The sequence below is a fragment of the Pelmatolapia mariae genome, linkage group LG6 (genome assembly GCF_036321145.2).
Source record: "Pelmatolapia mariae isolate MD_Pm_ZW linkage group LG6, Pm_UMD_F_2, whole genome shotgun sequence".
Lineage (NCBI taxonomy): Eukaryota > Metazoa > Chordata > Actinopteri > Cichliformes > Cichlidae > Pelmatolapia > Pelmatolapia mariae.
The window spans coordinates 23,131,959-23,154,527 of record NC_086232.1 but is presented as its reverse complement, the minus strand read 5'-3'; the positions used below and the strand labels follow the sequence as shown (position 1 = coordinate 23,154,527).

The 22,569-nt window shown below is 42.3% G+C and overlaps 1 protein-coding gene across 1 annotated transcript in view; it reads left to right on the top strand.

Annotated features, from left to right (window-relative positions):
• The window catches only part of ctnna2 (catenin (cadherin-associated protein), alpha 2), a 326,489-nt gene that overhangs the window by 18,663 nt on the left and 285,257 nt on the right, over positions 1 to 22,569 (top strand). Inside the window, exon 2 of the mRNA XM_063476233.1 lies at positions 15,691 to 15,797. Coding sequence (XP_063332303.1) covers positions 15,696 to 15,797 — 102 coding nt within the window. The 5' untranslated portion in view covers positions 15,691 to 15,695. The remainder of the gene's footprint in view (positions 1 to 15,690; positions 15,798 to 22,569) is intronic.

The window sequence follows — 22,569 nt, the reverse complement described above, 5'->3', positions numbered from 1 at the left end:
AACATAGCAATAGTGACAATCATTCAGAGTTACATCCATATGGGCAATTCAGACTCACTAATTAATCTAAATAATCATGTATTTGGACTGTGAAAAGTAAACGGCAGCACCCAGACAAAACCCATTTAGGCGAGAACACAAGATGAAGAAAAAAAAAAAAAAAAAAAAAAAAAGGCAACTAAAAAACCCCCCAAATACCTATGCAAGTTCACAACGCTCGAGAAAAGAATACTTCATGCAACCTTGGTGTCTATAGATACATGAATCTTTCTCTATATATTTGTATAATATTTGAAATTCTGACCTTAATACAGGAAGTAACCACAAACAGTATATCTGACAGATCCTGGGGTTTGCATGTCAGCAATACATTCGATGGTTGTATAATTTTGAGTTGAACAAAGACAACTTCTGTCATCAAGTGGGAAATTAACACAATTAACAATTAATTATCTCATTCCTTATTAGGGAAAATAAATGTTCATGACATTTAGACTTCTTGGATGCCATAGTTTTTAAGGCAGGCAGACTTAAACCTAGCACCTTGATTACTAGCTCTGAAATGCTTCTTGTGGCCTTAAAAATCTCTTCACCATCTTCCCCCTGGAGATTTCGGATTTCTACTCAGTGGTAAGTTCACAGAAGGGTGCAGCTCATACCAAGGGAAAAAAATAGCCTTGCTATCGCTCAGCGATAGCAAGAGAAACCTCAACTTTGTCTTGCTGCAGTCTAAAAGCACCACTTTTCATTTAGTAACCAGTGCTTGATTTCCTCCTTTGACAGAGTGCTCATTTTAGGTTAATGATAGGACCTTCCTGCTTGATCTTTTCGGCAATATGTTCTTCAGGTGTGAGAGGTGTATCATTTGATTTGACATTAATCAAAATGTCACTAATATGTAAATGAATCTTTCCCTGACAAGATTTAATTCAGGAGTCGTTGCAAGGGCTACTGGTGTTCACTGAGTCTGAAAGGACATCTTAATGAACTGTCACAGCCCTTGTCTGCATCTCTCGCTGCTACTTATTGTTAGTGCAGTTAAATTTATATTGGTCTACTTCTAAACAAGATCCTCAGGTCTAGAGATGTGCATAGTCTGTCACAACTAGGCATTCACAATGCAAGAAAGATCTGTGAAGTGTGGTAACCTTATTCAATTTTGCGCTGACAGTGTGACTCAGCATGAATAAATACAGAAATGTCTGCTTTACTACAGTACTACACATATCTGTTTTGATAGGTACACTAGCCCAGTTAGGTGCAGCAGAACTCAGACATCGAAGAGCCTGTGCTCACTGAATAAAGACATGGAGCAAATTATTTTGAACACACTTTTTTAAAAAAGGTTTTATTTTTGAAATTTGTTTGTCTCACATTTTAAATATTGCTGTGACATTGAAAATGAAATGAACCAGACAAAACTAGATACGAGCATGAAAACGAGCTAAAAGGTTATACCTGATTAATTTTTGTCATCTTTTACCACAAGAACAACACAATTACAGCCTAACAACTTTAGCAATTTTGTTCATCTTCAGCAATTATTTATTGGTTACTTTGTTACATAGAGTTCGTCAACAAAGGATTTGATGAATTGTCTGTTATAGTAGCTTTCTTATTACTGTTATTACTATTAACTTTGTTATTATCAGCTTTTTGGGATTTCTTTACCTGGATGTTTGAGCATGCATTGTTGAACATTGTTATTACTGGGTTTTCTTCATTTTAGTTTTGCTCAAACAAAATTTAATTGGCTTTTGCACATCTCTCAGTTTTACCGGGTGCTTTTTTTTTTGGGTAAAATATAAAATAGGATTCCTGTTGCTGGATTAACATTTAACTCAACAATTGAATTATTTTTCAATAGGCTAGCTAATTGCTTTTGGGTTGTTATTTTGCTGGTTAGTGATTGTATAGCTTAGGTCTTTGTGAGATACTGGTCGGAATCTCAGGGAATTGGCAGAGAATTCCTTGACCAGTGGCAAGGGTGCTAGACCAAAACCCTCATTGTCATTGCTTTGCTTGGCAGTAGAGCACCGCAATGGCGACATGTCTGTAAAAACTCGCCAAGTATTGACCAAGTAGTGAAACTAGTGAAAAAATGCAATGCAAACTGGAAACACAGAATTTTCTCTTTCAAAATAAAAAATGGGTCTTAATGCTGAAATCAACATGTTTCAAGAGGTACAACTTTTACTTTGAAAGTTAATGATCTCTTTTTCCAGTTTCATTTTTCACTATTTCACTAGCACTCAGTGAGCACTTGGCCAGTGTTTGTAGTCAAGTCGCCATCTTCCATGCGCACTACAGACAACTACATCAATGGTGTGGTATTTTTTTATGTTATTTTTCTTAAAGAACCAAATACTTTTTTTGACCCATTACACTTAGTGATAGGCAGCAACTTTCAGCAACTACTCGCCACCAGTTGGAGAGTATCTATATTTTTCCCTAGCAACTGGTGGTTTCCAGATGGTCAGTTACTGGTTTTAGCTGACCCCCTAGCAACCACTGGTTGCTAGGGGGTCATCGATCAGTCTTTCGGCCTACAACACCTCTCTATCTTCTGCTATCATTTATCCAGTTAATATATATTAAGGTTAGGTATTCTGATCACACCAAATTATGAGGTGATTTGACAAAGGCAGAAATATAAAGATTCAGGCACAACTGAGTGCACAGAAACACACCTTTTAAACCCAGACAATACCCAGTTCACATCTGGCTGACTGAGGTAATTACTTTACATCCGTTTTCAGTTGTCTCTCTGCCATGTCATCAGCGTTATTTCAAAGAATAGCTGACACAAGCACAACCAGAGGTAATAATATTGTTTAATGGGCAATAAAAACAGACAGTATCAAGAACACCCTACATTAGGCGACAAATGAGCTGACTTGCAGAGAATGGCAGCATGTGGCGAACTTGCTACGGATGCCATTGTTGCCACTCCCACATTGTTGCCATCTCTGCACACTAATAATAAAACACGTCATTCAAGCTGAGAGAGAGCACTAAATATTTGCCCTGGTGCTCTCTCCCTCTGTGTACATGACCCTCAGCTTCACAGTTGTTGCTCACTTTCACAATTTTCATTCTGGTCGGAACATTTTGGCTAAAATTAGTTAAAAGGGGAGTTTTGAGGAAGCAGAAGTCAAAGTCACTAAAAATTGTTGGTGTTGTTCTGAATGCTTTTTAATAACACATTCGAAGTTGTAGGAGGTTTTACAATTTGTGGTTGACTTTGTTAATGTCTTGGTCGTCTTAGTTCTTGCTTCTGTGATTTATTTGTGCTAAATTCATTACCATTCCTAGGTTAGATAGACAGAAGAGGTATGGAAGTTGGAAAATCAAAAAAAGCAGTGTGAAGCCCCAAGATAATACACTGGAAATCATGTGTGCTTTGCCACTGCTACATAAAAAATTCTATGGTTAATTCAGTGTTTTAGACAATTTATGAGTTCCTGCATATGGCTTTCAAAGTGCATCTGAAATACTGTCAGTCTGCAGTTCATGCTTGTATTTTAATCCATCCGTTTCCGGATATTATTTTTAAGTAGTCTGGATTCGACCAGACCAACACTAAGAATCCTTTAGTTGAAATAGCCCACCATATATGCCTTTAGACTTAAGCGGAAACCACAGTACCTGAAGGAAATACGCTCTAATAAGGAAGAGTATGGAAATTCCATGTGAGCCTGCTGTCATAGCCGCTAAGCATCTGTGCTGCCCATCTGTGTGTGAGTGTGTGTGTGTGTGTGTTTTAATCAGAAGGTGTTTCTAAGAAACATCACAGATGAGCAACACTTAACCTAATAAACATCTTGATTAAAGTTATGTATATATTTTAGTTGCTCCGGCCAACTGAAGGTTTTCTAATGAGTGCAATTATTGTATGAGCTTTTCAAAGCATAGTACTTAACACTACGAAAAGAAATATCTTATTTAATCTATTTTTTATGTTTTTCAGGGGCTATCCATAATGCTGAAAAACTGTGGTTCCACAGTAGTTTCTTCAACCGGTAAACAGAAACCTATATTAACGATCGGGCATTGAGTAGGCAGACATAATTAACGTACTAAGACAATTGAAGTATTATAAACACCAACACACAAAACAAGAAACCTAATTAACAACAAAGCTGCAATTTGGTGAGCACTCTTTGCCAAACTCGGAAGGCACAGTATCTGCAAGCTTGTGATTAATTGAGCAGCGAGGATGCTGCTTTCTGGCACTGAAATGAATTGCTGAACAGCAGCGCTTGATAAAACTAGCAGGAACTCCACTTGTGAAGTACTGAGTTAAGTTGGAGTTTGCAGTATATTATATTAGCTGCTTAACCTCTGGGTGGCTTTTTCTAAATTTAATTCAGAGGGGCTTCTTTTTACATACATAAGGTATTATGTACTGAATTACTTTGTGAACGTGTGTAACGTGTCAACTCACAATTTAAGCAGGGAGGCCTTCACCATAAAATTAACACATAAACATGGCATTATTTTATCATTTGGGAGAGAGCATTTCAAAACTGGACTTGATCAAGCACGTGCTTTGTTGATTGTAATAATTTTTGTTTTGTAATTTTAATAACGTGGCTAATTAAGACCATAAAAACAAGTTTATAATGAGCCATAGTGCTGCTCATAAAACTTTTCTGTCCCTGATTTCAAAACTTTTTGAATTTCAGTTGATAACTGTTACTGTTCAGCCTAGAGGGTAGATTATTTATGCAAGTGTTGGTGCATCACAGGTTTTTTGTTTTTGTTTTTTTGAATAAATCTAAAAATTTTAGCAGGTGGCCCATTTTCCTTCTTTGAATTGTGCTACTCTAAACCTTCTGAAACCTAATCACTCTTCCCCAAAAGCCTGTCCTGAGGCAGGAGAAAACAGTTGTGTAATGGGAACGTGATGGTAAACAATTCTGCAAAAACTGGTACATCCCTAGATTGTGTCTGCACATGTGTCTGTGAAGAAACAAAAACACACAAATTTATAGCATGCTGAAAACAGTGTGTGACAAAACTGTAGATTTCTTGTACGCTTTAAAAAACCTGAATGTGCTTTTTCTGTATTTGCTTTTTTTTCTTACTCATGTGTTAAAGGCAGTCCCCAGAGCTTTAGAAACTTTTGTGACATCCTCCGTTCTGACTGTATCCCGCTCATCTCAGTGCAACAAATGACCCATTCTGCATTCTGGGTTACGCCCTGTGCTTTTCTTTTCTTTTTCTTTTTCTTTTTGTTTTCTTTTTTTTTTTTTTTTGAATAGATGTTGCTGTATGTTTTGCATACCATTATGTATCTTAGTGATGCTCAGTGTCCAAACAGTTAAAGATAACACAAATCTTCTACATGTTACAAACTTTTTAAAGGTCACTGTGGACTTTCTATTTCCATTTATCAAAGAACATTAATTAAATGATTAACTCCACAGACAAAAAAATGTTAGACGGCTAACTCACAGGACAATCAGTGTGGACTGAATTAATTTTTATTGCAGATTAACGTGCAGATTATTTTCATGATTGGAATGTTTGCTGTTTGGTCTATAAACTATCATAATATGGTTAAAAAAACTGACTAGTACCAGAAAATATTCAAATTCAAGAAATTGGAGTTAAGAGATTATCACAGTAGCTGGTGATTGATTCAGCAACCAATTCATCATTGTAGCTTTGGATCAAAACCCTTCATCATGTTTATAGGCAGGTAATTTCTTGCTTTTAATGTGGTTTTTCCAGTCAGTCTAAGACACTTGAGATGCTTTTGAGTAAAACATACTAATTAGACAAAATAGATCCACAAGAAAGAGAATCTGTGCCTTCACAGAGGACACTCTCCCTGGGGTGTTGTGGTACCCTGCAGTTTATTTAAAGTACAAAGCTATAATTGTAGCAAATGTAGTGCCACAATGACAAGTAGGTAAACTATTGTCCCACTTCTGTAGCTATCTCTGGTAAATCTAGAAGCTGTTTGTGATGATACTCTTTTTGTGTCATGTTATCTCTTCTATTTTGAATGTGTGCACCTTTTCACAGTGTTGTTAGTTGAGAACATTATGCCAAATCATGAAAGCTGTGAAACAGAATGCAAGTCACTTAACAAACTAACACTTTATACTTGTTTCTTTAATCTCGGGACAGCACTGATGAGATAAAAATGTGCAGTGAAGTGAGAGTGACTGCATAATATGCACTTGTGGTTCATTTTTATTAATATTTTCAATGACCTCACATAATAGGCCCCGGTCTTGGGCATGACGATTTATTCCATTGTCCATTATGTATTGTTTTTGCCTGTTTGCTTTGCCAAAGCGGTGGGTAGTTATAAATAAGGCTATATCCAAATATTCCTCTGTTCAGCTATTTGTTAGTTAAGCAGGTATTCTCTTTTTGGGACTGGGTCCCAAAAGAGTTGACCTCATGGTTTTTTAAATAACACCTTTTCATACACTTTTAGTGGGCTAACTAAACACATTTCAAAAGTATGTGGGGACATTATCATGGTGCTGTCCAATAGTGTTGCACTCTCAAGCCTTGAAATACTACTCTCTCGTTCTCTCTGCTGTATACATTGTGGAAGGAAGCAGCCAGGCTTCAGAGTGACAGCAGTCATGCTGTCACGCCCGGTGTGGCAGGCGTGTGGAGATTATAGAGAGGACCCAAAAGGCGGCAGCTCTGGTGCAGGTGAGTCTTTATTTACACGCGTGGGCACAAACAACAAAGGCAGGTGAACAAGAACTGAAAAACCTAAACTGGGAAGAGCTAACAAACAAACCTGAAACCTTGGGTCGAGAAACGGAGATGCAGGGAGAAAAACACGAGAACACGGAGGGGAGCAACACAGACGAACCAGCAACTAACAGAGGCAGACACGAGGTTTAAATACACAGAAGGATAACGAGGGAATGAGACACAAAAGGAGGGCACAGCTGGGAGTAATCAGACCTGACGAGACAGGGGAAAGTAAACTGAACACACTGAGATAAGACAGAGACTTTCACAATAAAACAGGAACTACACATACAAGGACACACACGGGCTGAACAGAGTAAACACTAAACAAAGGAAAAGCAGAGCCAAAATCACACTAAAAGAGAAACACAAAACGCTGGGTCAACCGGACCCAGGATCATGACAGTACCCCCCCCTCAAAGGCTGGCCCCAGACAGCCCAAAACAAGAAAACCAAGAAACGCCCAAAAACAAAAAACAACCCGACCAGGGCGGGCGGCGGGGGCCCAGGAAGGAGGGCCCGAAGCCAAAACAAAACAGGAGCACCAGAAAACACAACACGAGCCCAAAACCAAAAGAAGACAAAAAGGAAACACACCAGAGCACAGGAAAACAGTCCAAAACAGAACACCTCAGGGGGCCGGCCGTGAGGACGGCGACGTGGACACAGTTCAGGGGGACGGCCAGGGGGCCGACAGCACCGGAGCCCAAACAGTTCAGGGGGCCGGCCGTGCGGAAGGCAGCGGGGGCCACGTGGAAGCAGTTCAGGAGGCCGGCCGTGCGGAAGGCTGCGGCGGCGACTCAGGCGAAAGGCGTCCGGGGGCCGGCCGTGCGGAAGGCCACGGTGGCGATGTGGACCCAGGTCAGGGGGCCGGCCCGGGGGCCGACAACCCAGGAGCCCGGACAGTTCAGGGGGCCGGCCGTGAGGACGGCAGCGGCGCCGACGTGGGCACAGTTCAGGGGGTCGGCCGTGAGGACGGCAGCGGCGGCGACCCAGGCGGAGGCGGTCCGGGGGCCGCCCACGACGGCGATGTCGCCTGGCCAGTGGCCTGGAAGGTGGCCGGTCAGCTGCGGACCCCGACGGGGTAGGACCAGGCGACGCTGAAGACTCGGAGGCCGGACCAGGCGACGCTGAAGACTCGGAGGCCGGACCAGGCGACGCTGAAGACTCGGAGGCCGGACCAGGCGACGCTGAAGACTCGGAGGCCGGACCAGGCGACGCTGAAGACTCGGAGGCCGGACCAGGCGACGCTGAAGACTCGGAGGCCGGACCAGGCGACGCTGAAGACTCGGAGGCCGGACCAGCCGAGGCTGAAGACTCGGAGGCCGGACCAGCCGAGGCTGATGAGGCCGCAGGTGAAGACTCGGAGGCCGGACCAGCCGAGGCTGATGAGGCCGCAGGTGAAGACTCGGAGGCCGGACCAGCCGAGGCTGATGAGGCCGCAGGTGACGACTCGGAGGCCGGACCAGCCGAGGCTGATGAGGCCGCAGGTGACGACTCGGAGGCCGGACCAGCCGAGGCTGATGAGGCCGCAGGTGACGGCGAGGAAGCCGGAGACGAAGAGGCCGCAGGTGACGGCGAGGAAGCCGGAGACGAAGAGGCCGCAGGTGACGGCGAGGAAGCCGGAGACGAAGAGGCCGCAGGTGACGGCGAGGAAGCCGGAGACGAAGAGGCCGCAGGTGACGGCGAGGAAGCCGGAGACGAAGAGGCCGCAGGTGACGGCGAGGAAGCCGGAGACGAAGAGGCCGCAGGTGACGGCGAGGAAGCCGGAGACGAAGAGGCCGCAGGTGACGGCGAGGAAGCCGGAGACGAAGAGGCCGCAGGTGACGGCGAGGAAGCCGGAGACGAAGAGGCCGCAGGTGACGGCGAGGAAGCCGGAGACGAAGAGGCCGCAGGTGACGGCGAGGAAGCCGGAGACGAAGAGGCCGCAGGTGACGGCGAGGAAGCCGGAGACGAAGAGGCCGCAGGTGACGGCGAGGAAGCCGGAGACGAAGAGGCCGCAGGTGACGGCGAGGAAGCCGGAGACGAAGAGGCCGCAGGTGACGGCGAGGAAGCCGGAGACGAAGAGGCCGCAGGTGACGGCGTGGAAGCCGGAGACGAAGAGGCCGCAGGTGACGGCGTGGAAGCCGGAGACGAAGAGGCCGCAGGTGACGGCGTGGAAGCCGGAGACGAAGGCACTGCAGCTGGCGGCGTAGATGGTGAGGCTGCAGCTGGTGTGAATGAAGAGGCGGCAGCTGGCATGGAAGCCAGAGACGGAAGCGCTGCAGGCGGCGGCGTGGAAGCCGGAGGCGGCGGCGCTGCAGGCGGCGGCGTGGAAGCCGGAGGCGGCGGCGCTGCAGGCGGCGGCGTAGATGGTGAAGCTGCAGCTGGCGGCGGCGTGGAAGCCGGAGACGGAGGCGCTGCAGCTGGCGTGAATGAAGAGGCGGCAGCTGGTGTGGAAGCCAGAGACGGAAGCGCTGCAGCTGGCGGCGGCGTGGAAGCCAGAGGCGGCGGCGCTGCAGCTGGCGGCGGCGTGGAAGCCGGAGGCGGAGGCGCTGCAGCTGGCGGCGGCGTGGAAGCCGGAGGCGGAGGCGCTGCAGCTGGCGGCGGCGTGGAAGCCGGAGGCGGAGGCGCTGCAGCTGGCGGCGGCGTGGAAGCCGGAGGCGGAGGCGCTGCAGCTGGCGGCGGCGTGGAAGCCGGAGACGGAGGCGCTGCAGCTGGCGGCGGCGTGGAAGCCGGAGACGGAGGCGCTGCAGGCTGGACGGATCCCTTGGACCCTCCAGCGACGACAGGAGGCAAAGGCCGGAGCGGTCCCTTGGACCCTCCAGCGACGACAGGAAACGAAGGCTGGACGGGCCCCTTGGACCCTCCAGCGACGACAGGAAACGAAGGCCGGAGCAGTCCTTCGGACCCTCCAGCGGAGACACGAAAAGGCCGGAGCGGTCCCTCGGACCCTCCAGCGGAGACACGAAGGAGAGAGTCCACCAGCTGACATAAAGGCAGCTGGCAATGCGCTGAGCACTGGTTCTGCCCTGGCAACGCTGACGTGGTGTGGTTCTCAGGGGGCTGCTTAAACCTCAGGGGTCCAGTACTAGCTGGGGGGTGAAACTTAGCTTCTGGGGAGGCCCTGGAGTGCATTACGGTGCTTGAAGCAGCTACGGTGCGAGAAACTCCCTGGGTGGAACACAAACTTTTTCCCTGCAAAAGGTGAGTGTGTGAGGCTGGCGACGGAATGAACGGCGGAGCTACGGGGGACACTGGAGCTACGGGGGACACTGGAGCTACGGGGGACACTGGAGCTACGGGGGACACTGGAGCTACGGGGGACACTGGAGCTACGGGGGACACTGGAGCTACGGGGGGCACAGGGGCCTGGACTACAGGCGGCACAGGGGCCTGGACTACAGGCGGCACAGGGGCCTGGACTACAGGCGGCACAGGGGCCTGGACTACAGGCGGCACAGGGGCCTGGGCTACAGGCGGCACAGGGGCCTGGGCTACAGGCGGCACTGGGGCCTGGGCTACAGGCGGCACTGGGGCCTGGACTGAGGGTGACGCTGGGGGCGCTGGAGACTGCACTGAGGGTGGCTGCGGGGCAGCTAACTGAGCAGAGGGTGGCTGCGGGGCAGCTAACTGAGCAGAGGGTGGCTGCGGGGCAGCTAACTGAGCAGAGGGTGGCTGCGGGGCAGCTAACTGAGCAGAGGGTGGCTGCGGGGCAGCTAACTGAGCAGAGGGTGGCTGCGGGGCAGCTAACTGAGCAGAGAGTGGCTGCGGGGCAGCTAACTGAGCAGAGAGTGGCTGCGGGGCAGCTAACTGAGCAGAGAGTGGCTGCGGGGCAGCTAACTGAGCAGAGAGTGGCTGCGGGGCAGGCAATGAACTGTTCCCAAAATCATCTGCCACACAAAAGACAGCCCCAGAATGAACAGTCACGCAGTCCAAAAACAGAAAGGAGTCCTCACTCACCACAGCCGGCGAATTAGAAGTCCGGACGTCCGGCTGTGGGGTGGCGCGCCGGCGGCGCGATCGGCGTTTCCTCCCCGCAGACGGCTCCGACGGGCCGGGCAGCGAGGCAGGAGTGGCTGAGAGAAGGTGAGGTGTGCGCCGGAGAAAAGCCTTCATGGTCGGAGGAAGAGATTCCAAAAGCCATGGCAGGCCAGAAAAGAGCCGTTGAAGCCGGCTTTCAACAGCGCGGCGAAGGTCATACGGAGGGTTCTCCAGCCATTTCCCGAGGAGGATCTCCACATTATAGGTGATGTCATCTTGGAGCTCCTCGGACGGATTGAATGCCGCAGGGTCCATGGTGGCTGGTTCGTGCTGTCACGCCCGGTGTGGCAGGCGTGTGGAGATTATAGAGAGGACCCAAAAGGCGGCAGCTCTGGTGCAGGTGAGTCTTTATTTACACGCGTGGGCACAAACAACAAAGGCAGGTGAACAAGAACTGAAAAACCTAAACTGGGAAGAGCTAACAAACAAACCTGAAACCTTGGGTCGAGAAACGGAGATGCAGGGAGAAAAACACGAGAACACGGAGGGGAGCAACACAGACGAACCAGCAACTAACAGAGGCAGACACGAGGTTTAAATACACAGAAGGATAACGAGGGAATGAGACACAAAAGGAGGGCACAGCTGGGAGTAATCAGACCTGACGAGACAGGGGAAAGTAAACTGAACACACTGAGATAAGACAGAGACTTTCACAATAAAACAGGAACTACACATACAAGGACACACACGGGCTGAACAGAGTAAACACTAAACAAAGGAAAAGCAGAGCCAAAATCACACTAAAAGAGAAACACAAAACGCTGGGTCAACCGGACCCAGGATCATGACACATGCATGGTGAGAGAAAAAGTTAAGGAAAATTAAGAGCTCCAGGGTTCTTTCTAACTTTACCCCTAAGTGACCATTTTATGTATAAATATATCTGAAATCACAGCTAACCTCATCTCACTCGCCTGGTGAAACTTATATTATTTGCTGTTGATTACTACCGATGCTTTAAACCCGCCCAAAATTGTATTTGAAATGGGAGATGCACCAATTGCCAGCTATTCAGTTTGTTCACTCATGCTGGTGACGTGTGTGTTATGGCATTGCATGCAAATTGCACACTTCTCCTAACACCTGCTGTACATGCATAGTAGTTAAATGACCAAATCTTTTCTGTAACCCAGGTTGTCAATTAAGGTTCTTTTGGATTAATGTCATATAACCTTTAAAATACATTACTGTGTCACTACTCCTCCAGAACTCTGACCACATTGACCCTGAAACTAATGACCAATTGATTAACATTAGCTACCTCTGTTTGCTAATTAGCACTCACCCTTGCTGTGACAGTGACGAATTTCGTGCCCTTCACCTGCTTAAAGGGAGCGTTATTGACCTATCCAGATTGAAAATCCTTAGAACTGCCTGTACCTTTGTATGTTTTCACTGTGGAAGGATCCTCCGTAAGATATATGTAAACACAGACAAAGTCAAGCTCTGGCAGGGACTTCACTGTTTTCAGTGATTGAAATAATGGAGTGGGTAATTTGTTTTCTTCATTTGTGGTTTAAAAGGTAGAAAATTAACGAGCTGGTGCTGCAGTACTATGAAGTGTCCAATGTTGACCAGTTCGTTCCGTCGTGTGGCTCTCTATACCAGCCACCTCACTGAAAACTATGAATATGTGACTCCATTCAGTCAGATGGCAGTACTGTATTACTGATAAACATGAGAGTCTGATTTTTTTTTTTTTTCAGAAATGCGTCCCCACGTATCATTCTGTTTCATCATATTTGTTGTTACACTGTGCAGCTGAATGTGGTGAATAATGATGTTATAGATGACATCTCTTTGACAGATGGCAGTCGCTCAGCTGTTTATATTCTGGCTCTGTGAAAGATGTAATCTTGTCGAAACATCCTGACTGAATTTTTACTTTTTTTCCTGCTTCTGCTTTGCATCATCGGAAACCCTGCTTTGGACTATTTTTGAAACATTTTGATTTATTATTAACATAGGTGCATTACAGATACATGGTAGATGACAGTGAACTTAATATTAATATTTCTCACTTTTTCACAGTTTAAAGTGTATACTGGTTTTACTGACATTGTGGTGAAATTTACAAAAAACAACCCATAAACCATCTGAACATTCACCTTCACTGGCTATATTATAGTAATGTTATTCACTTGCATACGTTGATTGTGATTTGTTGTTCATTTGTGGTGTTGCAGTGATGAAAGCATTTGTGTAGTCATTACTGTGGAAAGCATGCTTTCTTTACTTTTCTCCATAGCTTATACTAATTCAGTGTAAAGACAGGAAGGACTATCATTATCGGCATGACTTTATTATTGCACTGCAATTTATTATGGTTCTGATTAACCAATTAATTTTCTTTCAAATGCTGCTTGCTGTTCAGACTCTGTTTTCATGGGGTTACCCTAGTAACCAAATGTTTGGTGTTTAAAATGTCATTAAAATGTCAGAGGAAGATGAAAAATGTTCATAACCAACATTATACGAATCCTAGGCGACATATAAAATGTCATGTTTGGTATGAAGAGCAGTCCACACCCCAAAGATGTTTAGTTTATGATTACAAGGCAGCAAATTCTCACTTCTGAGAAGTTAGAAGCTGAAAAATGTTTGGTAGTATTTCTATAAATACAAATAAACTAGACAATATGTTGAATATCAATGTAGCTGGCAGATCGACTACTCGGCTGATTCAGTCAAAATAGTTATTATAAACTGTATAAAGGCTATTTATTTTCAGCACTTTTAATTTAATGTAGGCACCACTGGTTTTGACATTTTCCCTTCAGTTGTAACTACCATCTGTGACTTAAAACCAATAGCTCAATAGACACAGTCCCCTTCTTTTATGGCTTGGTTAGATAAGGTATCACAAATAATTTGAATCTTGGTGTTTGAGAAGTTACACTGACATACACCAGTGAACTGTTTATTACATTACAGTAGGGCACTGGTATTTTTCACAGTGCTGCTGTTTTCCTGTCAGTTCTTCTGCCGCAAGCATTCACATCACTTCTGCTTATTCTTATTGTACATACAAAGCTCTGCCAGGAACATTTTAATATCATAAAAACTGTCTAACTAGTTTTGACAAGAGAAGCTCTCATTTGCATTATCTTGACTCTAAGTAGCAATCTATTACTATTATTAAGTGTTTTAAATTACTGTAGAAATGATGATGTTGTTCTAAATAGCAGACCGTATAGTTTCTTCCTTTAGTCAACATAATGATGTTAAGAGTGAATTTACCATATATCATATTTCAACTAAGTACGGTGGATTAAACCTACTAGTAACACATGTTATGTCATCTAGTAAAATCTGCTATTACAATGAAAGCAAGTTTGCACTCATTTAAATACTGAATTATGGATCTTAAAAATATCTGCCTCATGTTCACTGCAGCAGTAGTTGCACAAATGTCTGTCTTTCAAGGAAGTAATTGAGAATTATGCCATTACAGCCAGCCCCCTACTCACTCTTACCTGCTAATACAAGTTTGTTACATTTTGAAAATGTCAGAGCAGAGAAAGTACATTCATCATTCCCTTAGGTTTTGTCAAAGTGCTGTGCATGATAGATTGATGAGCTGACGCACAAGGTCTGATTCATTGTCCCTCTCACATTTCCTTGCAGGCGACAAAAATGTAATGACATGAGCATAAGTACAGGCCTGCAAACTTTTTAAAAATAAAGGTCCACCATTATCAATAGTGCCAGGTTGCTACATTTCCTTCTGTCCATCTATCTTAACCTGCTGTGTGTAGTGTTGGGAGCCTGTGGCCCAGATCTGTCATTCCTATTCACATTATTTATTCCCCTCTGCCTCATTGACATTGGCAGTAGACTTGGCCAGTCCCAGTTGGCCCATTCTGAAATTGCTTACCGTAGAAACATCCCCACAGTACCAACAGACTGCTACCCCCCATACCAGCTGTTCAGTAGTCACATTCACCTAATGTAACCTACTGAGTCCCCCCCAAAAGAACCCTCCAAAAAACAAAAACAAACCTACCATCAAAAAAATAGTTCTAGTTTAGTGTGGATTGTCTGAAGAACTGCCCAGTTGAGACTCATATTGCAGAGCTTAATGTGACTTCTGGTTTTGCCCTTTTCTGCAGAGGAAGCTCTTGAGAAGGTGGTCGGATTAACTGAAGGAGCTGAACTTGGGGCTTATTTTGTTTCCAAGTTTTATCAAGCTTTCATCCCATTTCCCACTCCTTCTTCACTGTTTCTCTTCATTTGCATTCTCTCATTGTACAGTTGCACAATAATGCAGTGTTTGTACCTGAATACTTTGATGTAATCAAAATGCTGCTCAGATTCTTCTAAAGGAGTGTGGACAAATGTAGGCCAGAACTCTACAGAATGACAAATACCTTTAAAGTGATACACAATAGAGTTCTCTCTGAACTTACTACAGCTATACTCAGTAGATTACAGATTAGGAGACATATATTGTACTAGTGGTGTTAATTAATAAGTTAATTGCAGTGGCTTAAGGTTAGAGAAGTGACCACTCTTTCATTGATGGTTTGATGAAATTGTTGACTAAGCTTTTTTATGTGCAGAGCCAGCATTTGCTGTTTCCAGACTCCACTGAAACTTTGCCTTCCATTGAAACGATCCACAACACAATGCTGCTGTAGAAAGGCTACCCCCCCCATCAAAAGCCTGACCCACTCTGAAACCTATTGTGTTTGTGCACTTATCATTTGGCTAGCTTTACATACATACATACCTGCACGTTTTTAATTCTGCCCCCCTGTACCATTATCAGCAAAACATTGCTTTCTGAACACATTATCTATGTAAATACCCCAGAATACCTTCAACAGCACATGGGGAAATTTACTTTGTGCAAATTGTAAGATTTTTTTTCATGTCCAATACATTTTAGATGAACATGTTTCTAACTTCTAATTATTTTGTTTTTAACAGAGACCATGACGACCGCCACCTCCCCAATCCTATTGAAATGGGACCCAAAGAGTCTTGAAATTCGCACCTTGACTGTGGAGCGGCTTCTGGAGCCCCTGGTGACACAGGTAGATAAATCTATGGCATAAACATAAACGGTTTTTACTTACCAGCCATAGCCAGGGCAAAGTCATACTTTTGATAATCCACTCGTTTGTTTACAGTAAATAATGTTTGGAGAATTTCTGAAGTCTAATGGTGTCAATATTAATGAACAAGTAAACAAGCTATAATTGTTACAGTTCAGTATCAGAGCAGCAATTACTTTCTGGTTGCACCTCTGCTGGATCACTTGTTACAAGGTTGTTAAACTGTATTGGTTTACAGCCAGGGACTTTGCCTTCTAAGCTGAACAGATGGCTGAAGCAGACTTTGATCACGTTGGCTTATTGTGACTATTTTTAACTAGAATTGAATATTGTTTCTATTTAGTAGATTCACTTTCAGGTTCTTATTTTGTCTATTATAGTATTATATCATATTATAGTACAGAGATCCCTCGCTATAATGCGGTTCACCTTTCGCGGCCTCGCTGTTTCACTGATTTATTTATTTACAGTCAGATAAGTCAAACTTTACTCAACTCATTCTTCTTGCTTCCTCTACTTCCGTACCATTGATTCATTAATGTTGAATTCTCTCGCAGCTGCTCTATTCAAATGTTCTGGACCCTGAACATGAACCCCTCAAAACAGGATTTGATCTTTGGTTTCATTCTTTAATACTGGACTTATTATTCTACGAAGGTTTGAACTTTGAGAGTGTTTAAACAAGAGAGAAAAGTGTGAAAATGTTCCCTGCAAACTTCCGCAATAAACGAGTGACCACTGTATAGTAATGAGTTCACCACTGTCGAGTCTGTTAAAGGTAAAATGATTCAAAAGTGTGTCACCTTTCAATAACTGTAGTATTTCCAACAGTTTTCTCTGTTGAAGAAGCAAAAGAAAGACTTTGTAGAAACTATACTGAAATGATAAAAAACCAAAATATAAACCATGTGCAATCACTGATACATAAGCAATAAATAATTATGAAAGCAATGAATATGAGAAACTCCACATGGAAAATATTTACCTGTAGGAAATTGGAAAGGTTAGTGACCAGGGAAACATTAGTCAAAACATAGTTGTAGCTATGTTTAGCAGGTAAACAACAAGTCACAGTACCACTAATTCTAACGTTCAGTTTAAGGAAGAGGAGCCAAATGTAAACCAAAGAGCAGAGAAGTTGGTTTAAAGAAAGAAAAGGAAAAAAAAAAGATAGTATTTAAGTATTTGCCATAACTTGTTGGGCTAGTGTTCTGGCTGAAGAAAAGGGACTGTAACCATAGATTACAAAGTTAAATCAGAAAATGAATACCACACACAATACTGTGGAACAGGAACACGTACACAGACAGGTAACAAAAGAAAAGGAAAGAAAACACAGTGGAATAGTGAGAAAAGATAAACAAGGTAATGATGCAAGGGGAACACATTTTGCACCAGAAAAAACAAACCAAAGTAAACAAACAAAAAAACCCCAAACTAAAGAAAAACTTTTTATGGTCTTTGGTACCCCCCCACACCCAAACAAACAAACAAACAAAAACCTTAGTCAGATTGCCCTCTGCTAAAGAACAAGAAAATGAGTTGTATATTGGAAGTATATTGGAATTATTTTCTATGGTCAGGTGAGATGAAGATAAATCTCTCTGTATAATATTTGATCCAGCACACTTGCTGTGAACCTGGCCAGAACTGCCACATTGTTGCATAGTTCTGACAGTGAAGCATTGAGGTGGGAATGCAGCAGTACAAGGCTGCGTGAATGCCAAAAGCTTTTGTGGAGATAGCACTTTGAATTCCTATGGCTATACCAAAAATATAGGTAACAATGTCAGAAGCTCAACAGAACAGGAATATTTCAGCATGATAACAATCCCAAAACACTGTCAAAAGACTCGCTACAGAAGAGAAAAAAAAACAAGTGAAAACCACGACCTCGCTATGTGTGTTGCCTGGAATAGAAGAACTTTTGGGTATTTTAAAGAGGTAGAGCATCATAACCCCTCCAGCTACAAGCTGCTGAAGAAATCATCTTTTTTTTTTCCAGAAAATGTATGCAACACTACGATCCTTCATGCTGAGGTGGATTCACTCCTTAGTACGGAGGGTTTTATCAGAGACGTTTCGTCTGACTTCTAGCATGTGTTAAATATGGTTTAAAGGCTCAAACCTTGGATGAACAATAAGCAAAACAAAATGTGTATGTGTTATAGTGATTAATGCTTTTTAAAGTATTGGTTCAAGCACATGAATATGGCATGAACTGCTGTTTCCTTCAGAATCAATACCAAAGACAAGAACATCCTTGGTGATTGTACTTGTGTGATCACCAATACGTTCAACTCCAAATTTTAATCACTTGACCATTTCAAATAGATTACTGACTAATAAGAGTTTGTTAGAGACACACCAATTGCAATTTACTTGTCCAATTCCAATTTAAATTTAAGAACTATACCTGGAAGTATAAACAGAAACACTTTTCTTGAAGGCAAATTATTATTTTCATAATAAAAGTAATTCATTATAGTCATTATAGCAGTAAAGTGCTTTATAGCTTAAAGTGAAAATAAAGTGGTCTATTATTATTGGTACAAATATTTAACTGTAAATGAGTACAAATGTTGTACTTATTTAAATCTTTTTAAACAAAAGCAAATTTATATAACAATGCAAATGTGAGGTTCCTACATCATTATTCAGTATGTTTATAAAGTTACCAAATAAGATGACATGAATCCTTTTCACTTTTTCACTTATCTCCATAATTTTCCTCACAACTGCTTTTATCTTTTGCTCATACCTTTTGCTCATACCTGCTGGCTGCTGGCTTGTAACTGGCTCTGATGAGCTTTAGCTTTAGCCACTTTGCCTTTGTTAGCTTTATTAAAATATCCATGTTTAAGTCATTGAAGGTCATTTAAGTTTCTCATTAGGTTTCTTTGCACACATTGAAAAGTTCCATGCTAACAACATGTTAGCATATGGCTGTGAGTGTGCACAGATCTATTTGCATTGCTGTTTTGCTCATGCATGAAGCAGACTGGCTCATTATCAGACATGTTGGAGGCTGACCAGCCGGTCACAGGTCCAGGCCTAGAACCTTGGAAATCGTCTGATTTTGGTTCCTGGCCATTTAGTGCATCTCTAGAATTTGTATTATTTATTTCCACTCTGAGTGGTTATCAGTGCAATCAGCCCACTTGTGATTTAGGGCAGGTAATGGCTCATAGCCAAAACACATTTGTCTTGCCCAACAATAATAAATATTATAATTACAAATTCATTATCATCAAATGTACCAGCAGCCTTGACCAAAGATCCGAGCTTCTTTGCTTGGCTGCACTGTGCTTTGTACTTTTAACCAAGCCCCTTTCCTCTAATGAAAGGTCTCTGCAATGTTATGATAGCTTAGATCTTTTCTTTGAATCTCATTCCTTTCGTCAGCTTTTGCTGGGGCTCCTCCTGCAGACCACTATTTTTTATTTTTTATTTTTTTTTATTTTTTTTTGTGTCTCGTGTCAACATTTGTTAAGACTACTACTTTCTCTTTCTCAAATTCGGTTTTGTTCTGTTTGGTTGTTGTGTAAGATTTCTTTGTTTTTTGCTGAAGGATATTATATTTTGCAGGCAGAACTATACAGTGCATTTTCACATGTTTCAGTGAGTTTTTTCAGAAATCAACAATGAATTTTCAAGAGGCTTATTCACAGAAATCCTAAAAATACAGAATCCCACTGAGTCTGTTCCAGCAGGCATACTTTCTTTCCCCCAAGATGGCCTAATAAAGTTGCCTTATTGCAGGGCCAACCCACTGGCAGTTGTGGATATTGGATCTGTGAAGGTTAAAATTTCCTCACAGGCTGGGGCTCAGTTTGTTTACTGTTTGGTTCTCCAGAGAATGTTTCAAGTATTGATTTTATACTTTTGCCAGCTTTATCTGTTACAACCGCGCTACATAGCCCTTTCTTCTCCTATGTCCAACCTTTACTGTTTGCTATTGTAAGCAAAAGATTACTATATTGTCTAGGTTTATCTGAACTTTGAGCTTTTCTGTCAAGCCATTTTAAAATCCTTCTGTCTGACTTAAAAGTGGGACCAGGTCTTGAAGGATGCCTTCCTCTTCCTCTTATGAGGCTTTACACTAAAGTCCAAAGTCCTCAACAAGTCATGATGCATATAGGTGACGTTTTATTTACTATTTTCTTACTATTTGTTCCCTCTTTTAGTGGCCAGGGGAAAAACAGAAATCTTTATAAAAATAAGTGAACAGTTGAAAGTTTTCATTACATCAGCTTTGAAAAACTCTGCATGATACATGATATGTATCATGCATGAAATAAGCCAGATCATTGGTATTAAAGCACAGACGGTGTTTCAACAATGTTCTGCTGAAATCAAACAAACATAGGACTTTTTTTGAATTTGGTCAGGTGACTTGAGGTGAAGCTTGTTGTCTTGTTTGCTGTTAGAGCCTGACCAGTATAGGATTTTTAAGACTGTTACGGATATTTGGTGATTTACATATGTCCTATCTGTTTGCACATATGAAACATAAACATAACAGTTGTTATACGTAGTTATTTATGATTCCTTACTAAGATAATATGACAGTGTAATTTGAATATTGTTTTATTATTACAAGAACTTGGATGGATTACTCACTTCGACTCTGTCCAAGTCTGCTGGAATCAGCGGGTTGTTGTGCTTGTGCCATTCCAAACACATGTTGCCAAAAGGGAAGACGTAGACTATGCAACATCATCAGTTAAAACATAGTGAAAGTGTGCTGTGTCTGTGGTTTTTTTGTTTTGTTTTGTTTTTTGTTTGTTTTTCATTTTGTAAATTATTATTTATCAGATGTTATAAATACAGATACTGATACATTGGCAAGTAACTAATATTGGCAGATAAGATGTTTGGTAACATCTTAATTTAATGACCAAAGTGTATATATGTCTGTTACCTAACTCCTCCAAGAAGCATTGTTCAGTCTGGATGGGACTTACTATATAAACTACTTAGGGTACTAAGATTATCACAGGTCATGGAAATTTTCTTGCATATTTGTAAATAAATGTTCATCTAGAAGTGATGCCAGTAGTGCCTTTAATTGATTACTTTGTTCTAAATAATAAATATTTAGCTTGTAAAGGAGACCAGTATGTATATATTTTTATTACTCATTTGTTTTGCCATCTTATGATATAAAGTGATATAATGAACATAAAAGGAGTACTATAATGAATTAACATACATGTCTGTTTTTTCATGCATGAGTGAAGTGAACAAAGTCCTGTAGCCCTTGAAAGCAAAAACACCTATAGGGTGTTTTTTTGCTACTTAAAAAAATGCAGAGAACTACCCTGCAGTAAAACGAGTTTCTTCAGGGCTCTGATGTTCATATCAATGTCAAACCAAAAAAGCCTTTGACAGGGTAGTAAAAGTATTGAATAGGATCAGTGCAACCATGCCTCCATTTTCTAATCCACTAAAATAACCTTGAAGATGACATGAAGTGGCACGTATTGAGTAAAAATGAATCTGTAGCCTATTCATCTGCAAATCCTGAACATCCTGCAGTCACATTGGTGCTAGGCGTCATTGTTTTATTTTTCCTGACACGGCTGACTTTGTGCCTTTCCTGCACCAAAAACTCCAAACTAAAAACAGAAGAAAAGGTAAATTCCAAATAGAATAATATGATTAGCATTAATAATGTTTTTGTATTGTTTCTTATGTTTCATGCAATGAAAGGGAGACGATAACTGTATATGCAGAAGCACAGGATGAGTTCAGTCTTTTTAAGCCTGAGTTATTGCTGACCATCAAACCTTACCATCCTTCTTCTTTTCTCTGCCTATAAACTTTATGGGTTTTGGCTTTATTTGTTTTAAAAGGATTACATTAAAATTAATAATGTACCACCATTGCTGTTTGCCTGGAAGAAAACCCAGACGTGCATTTTGAACTGGCAGCGTCTCTCTAGTTTTCTGGCATCAAATATCTGAACTTTCCAAATGACTGTGTAATTTCAAGCCGGCCTGAGGTTACAGTAAGTTGTCTGCAGGTAGGAAGTATTGAAACTTTGAATTGCTGGTTTCAATTTAGTGTTGCGTTTTGTGTATTATTATTTTTCCATCATCTGTCAGTCACATCCTATGCTTCTCTTATGCATGGTCATCTAAATGACAGGTAGGTAATTGCTTACTGTTACTAGGACAGAAAGCTGATGAGCTTAGAGTTTTAACATGAAGTGATCATTATTAAATCTTAAATGATGTGTCTTCTGACATAGTCATTTGTTTTTGCTGATTTATATTTAGCTGTTTTTTGCTTCAGTGACAACCTAGGTTAATCTAAAAAGCTTCATTCTGATTGTGTAAATTTAGTTAGATGATAGTTATTAATTTAGCCAACATATGAACTCAGTTGATGACTGTTTTCAGGTTTTCTGACATTTTCCTTTGACTTACTTAGAAAAATCATAGAAAAAAAGAGCTTGTATCAGTGGGTGTGAATGGGTGAATGAGGCAAGATTTATAAAGCGCTTTGAGTGCTCAGGTAGAGTAGAAAAGCGCTATATAAAAACAAGTCCATTTACCTTTCTGAAATGATCGATATTACAGTTCACATTATTCATCATTTATTCATCTTGTGTGCAGCAACAGTAAAAAGATCATACTCTGGCAAAATCCATTCTCCACACAACCAGGGGAATAAGCACAATAGCTAACTATGGTAGTTCATCTTTCCTGCAATTGCACTGGAAGTGTGAAACATTTTGGGATAC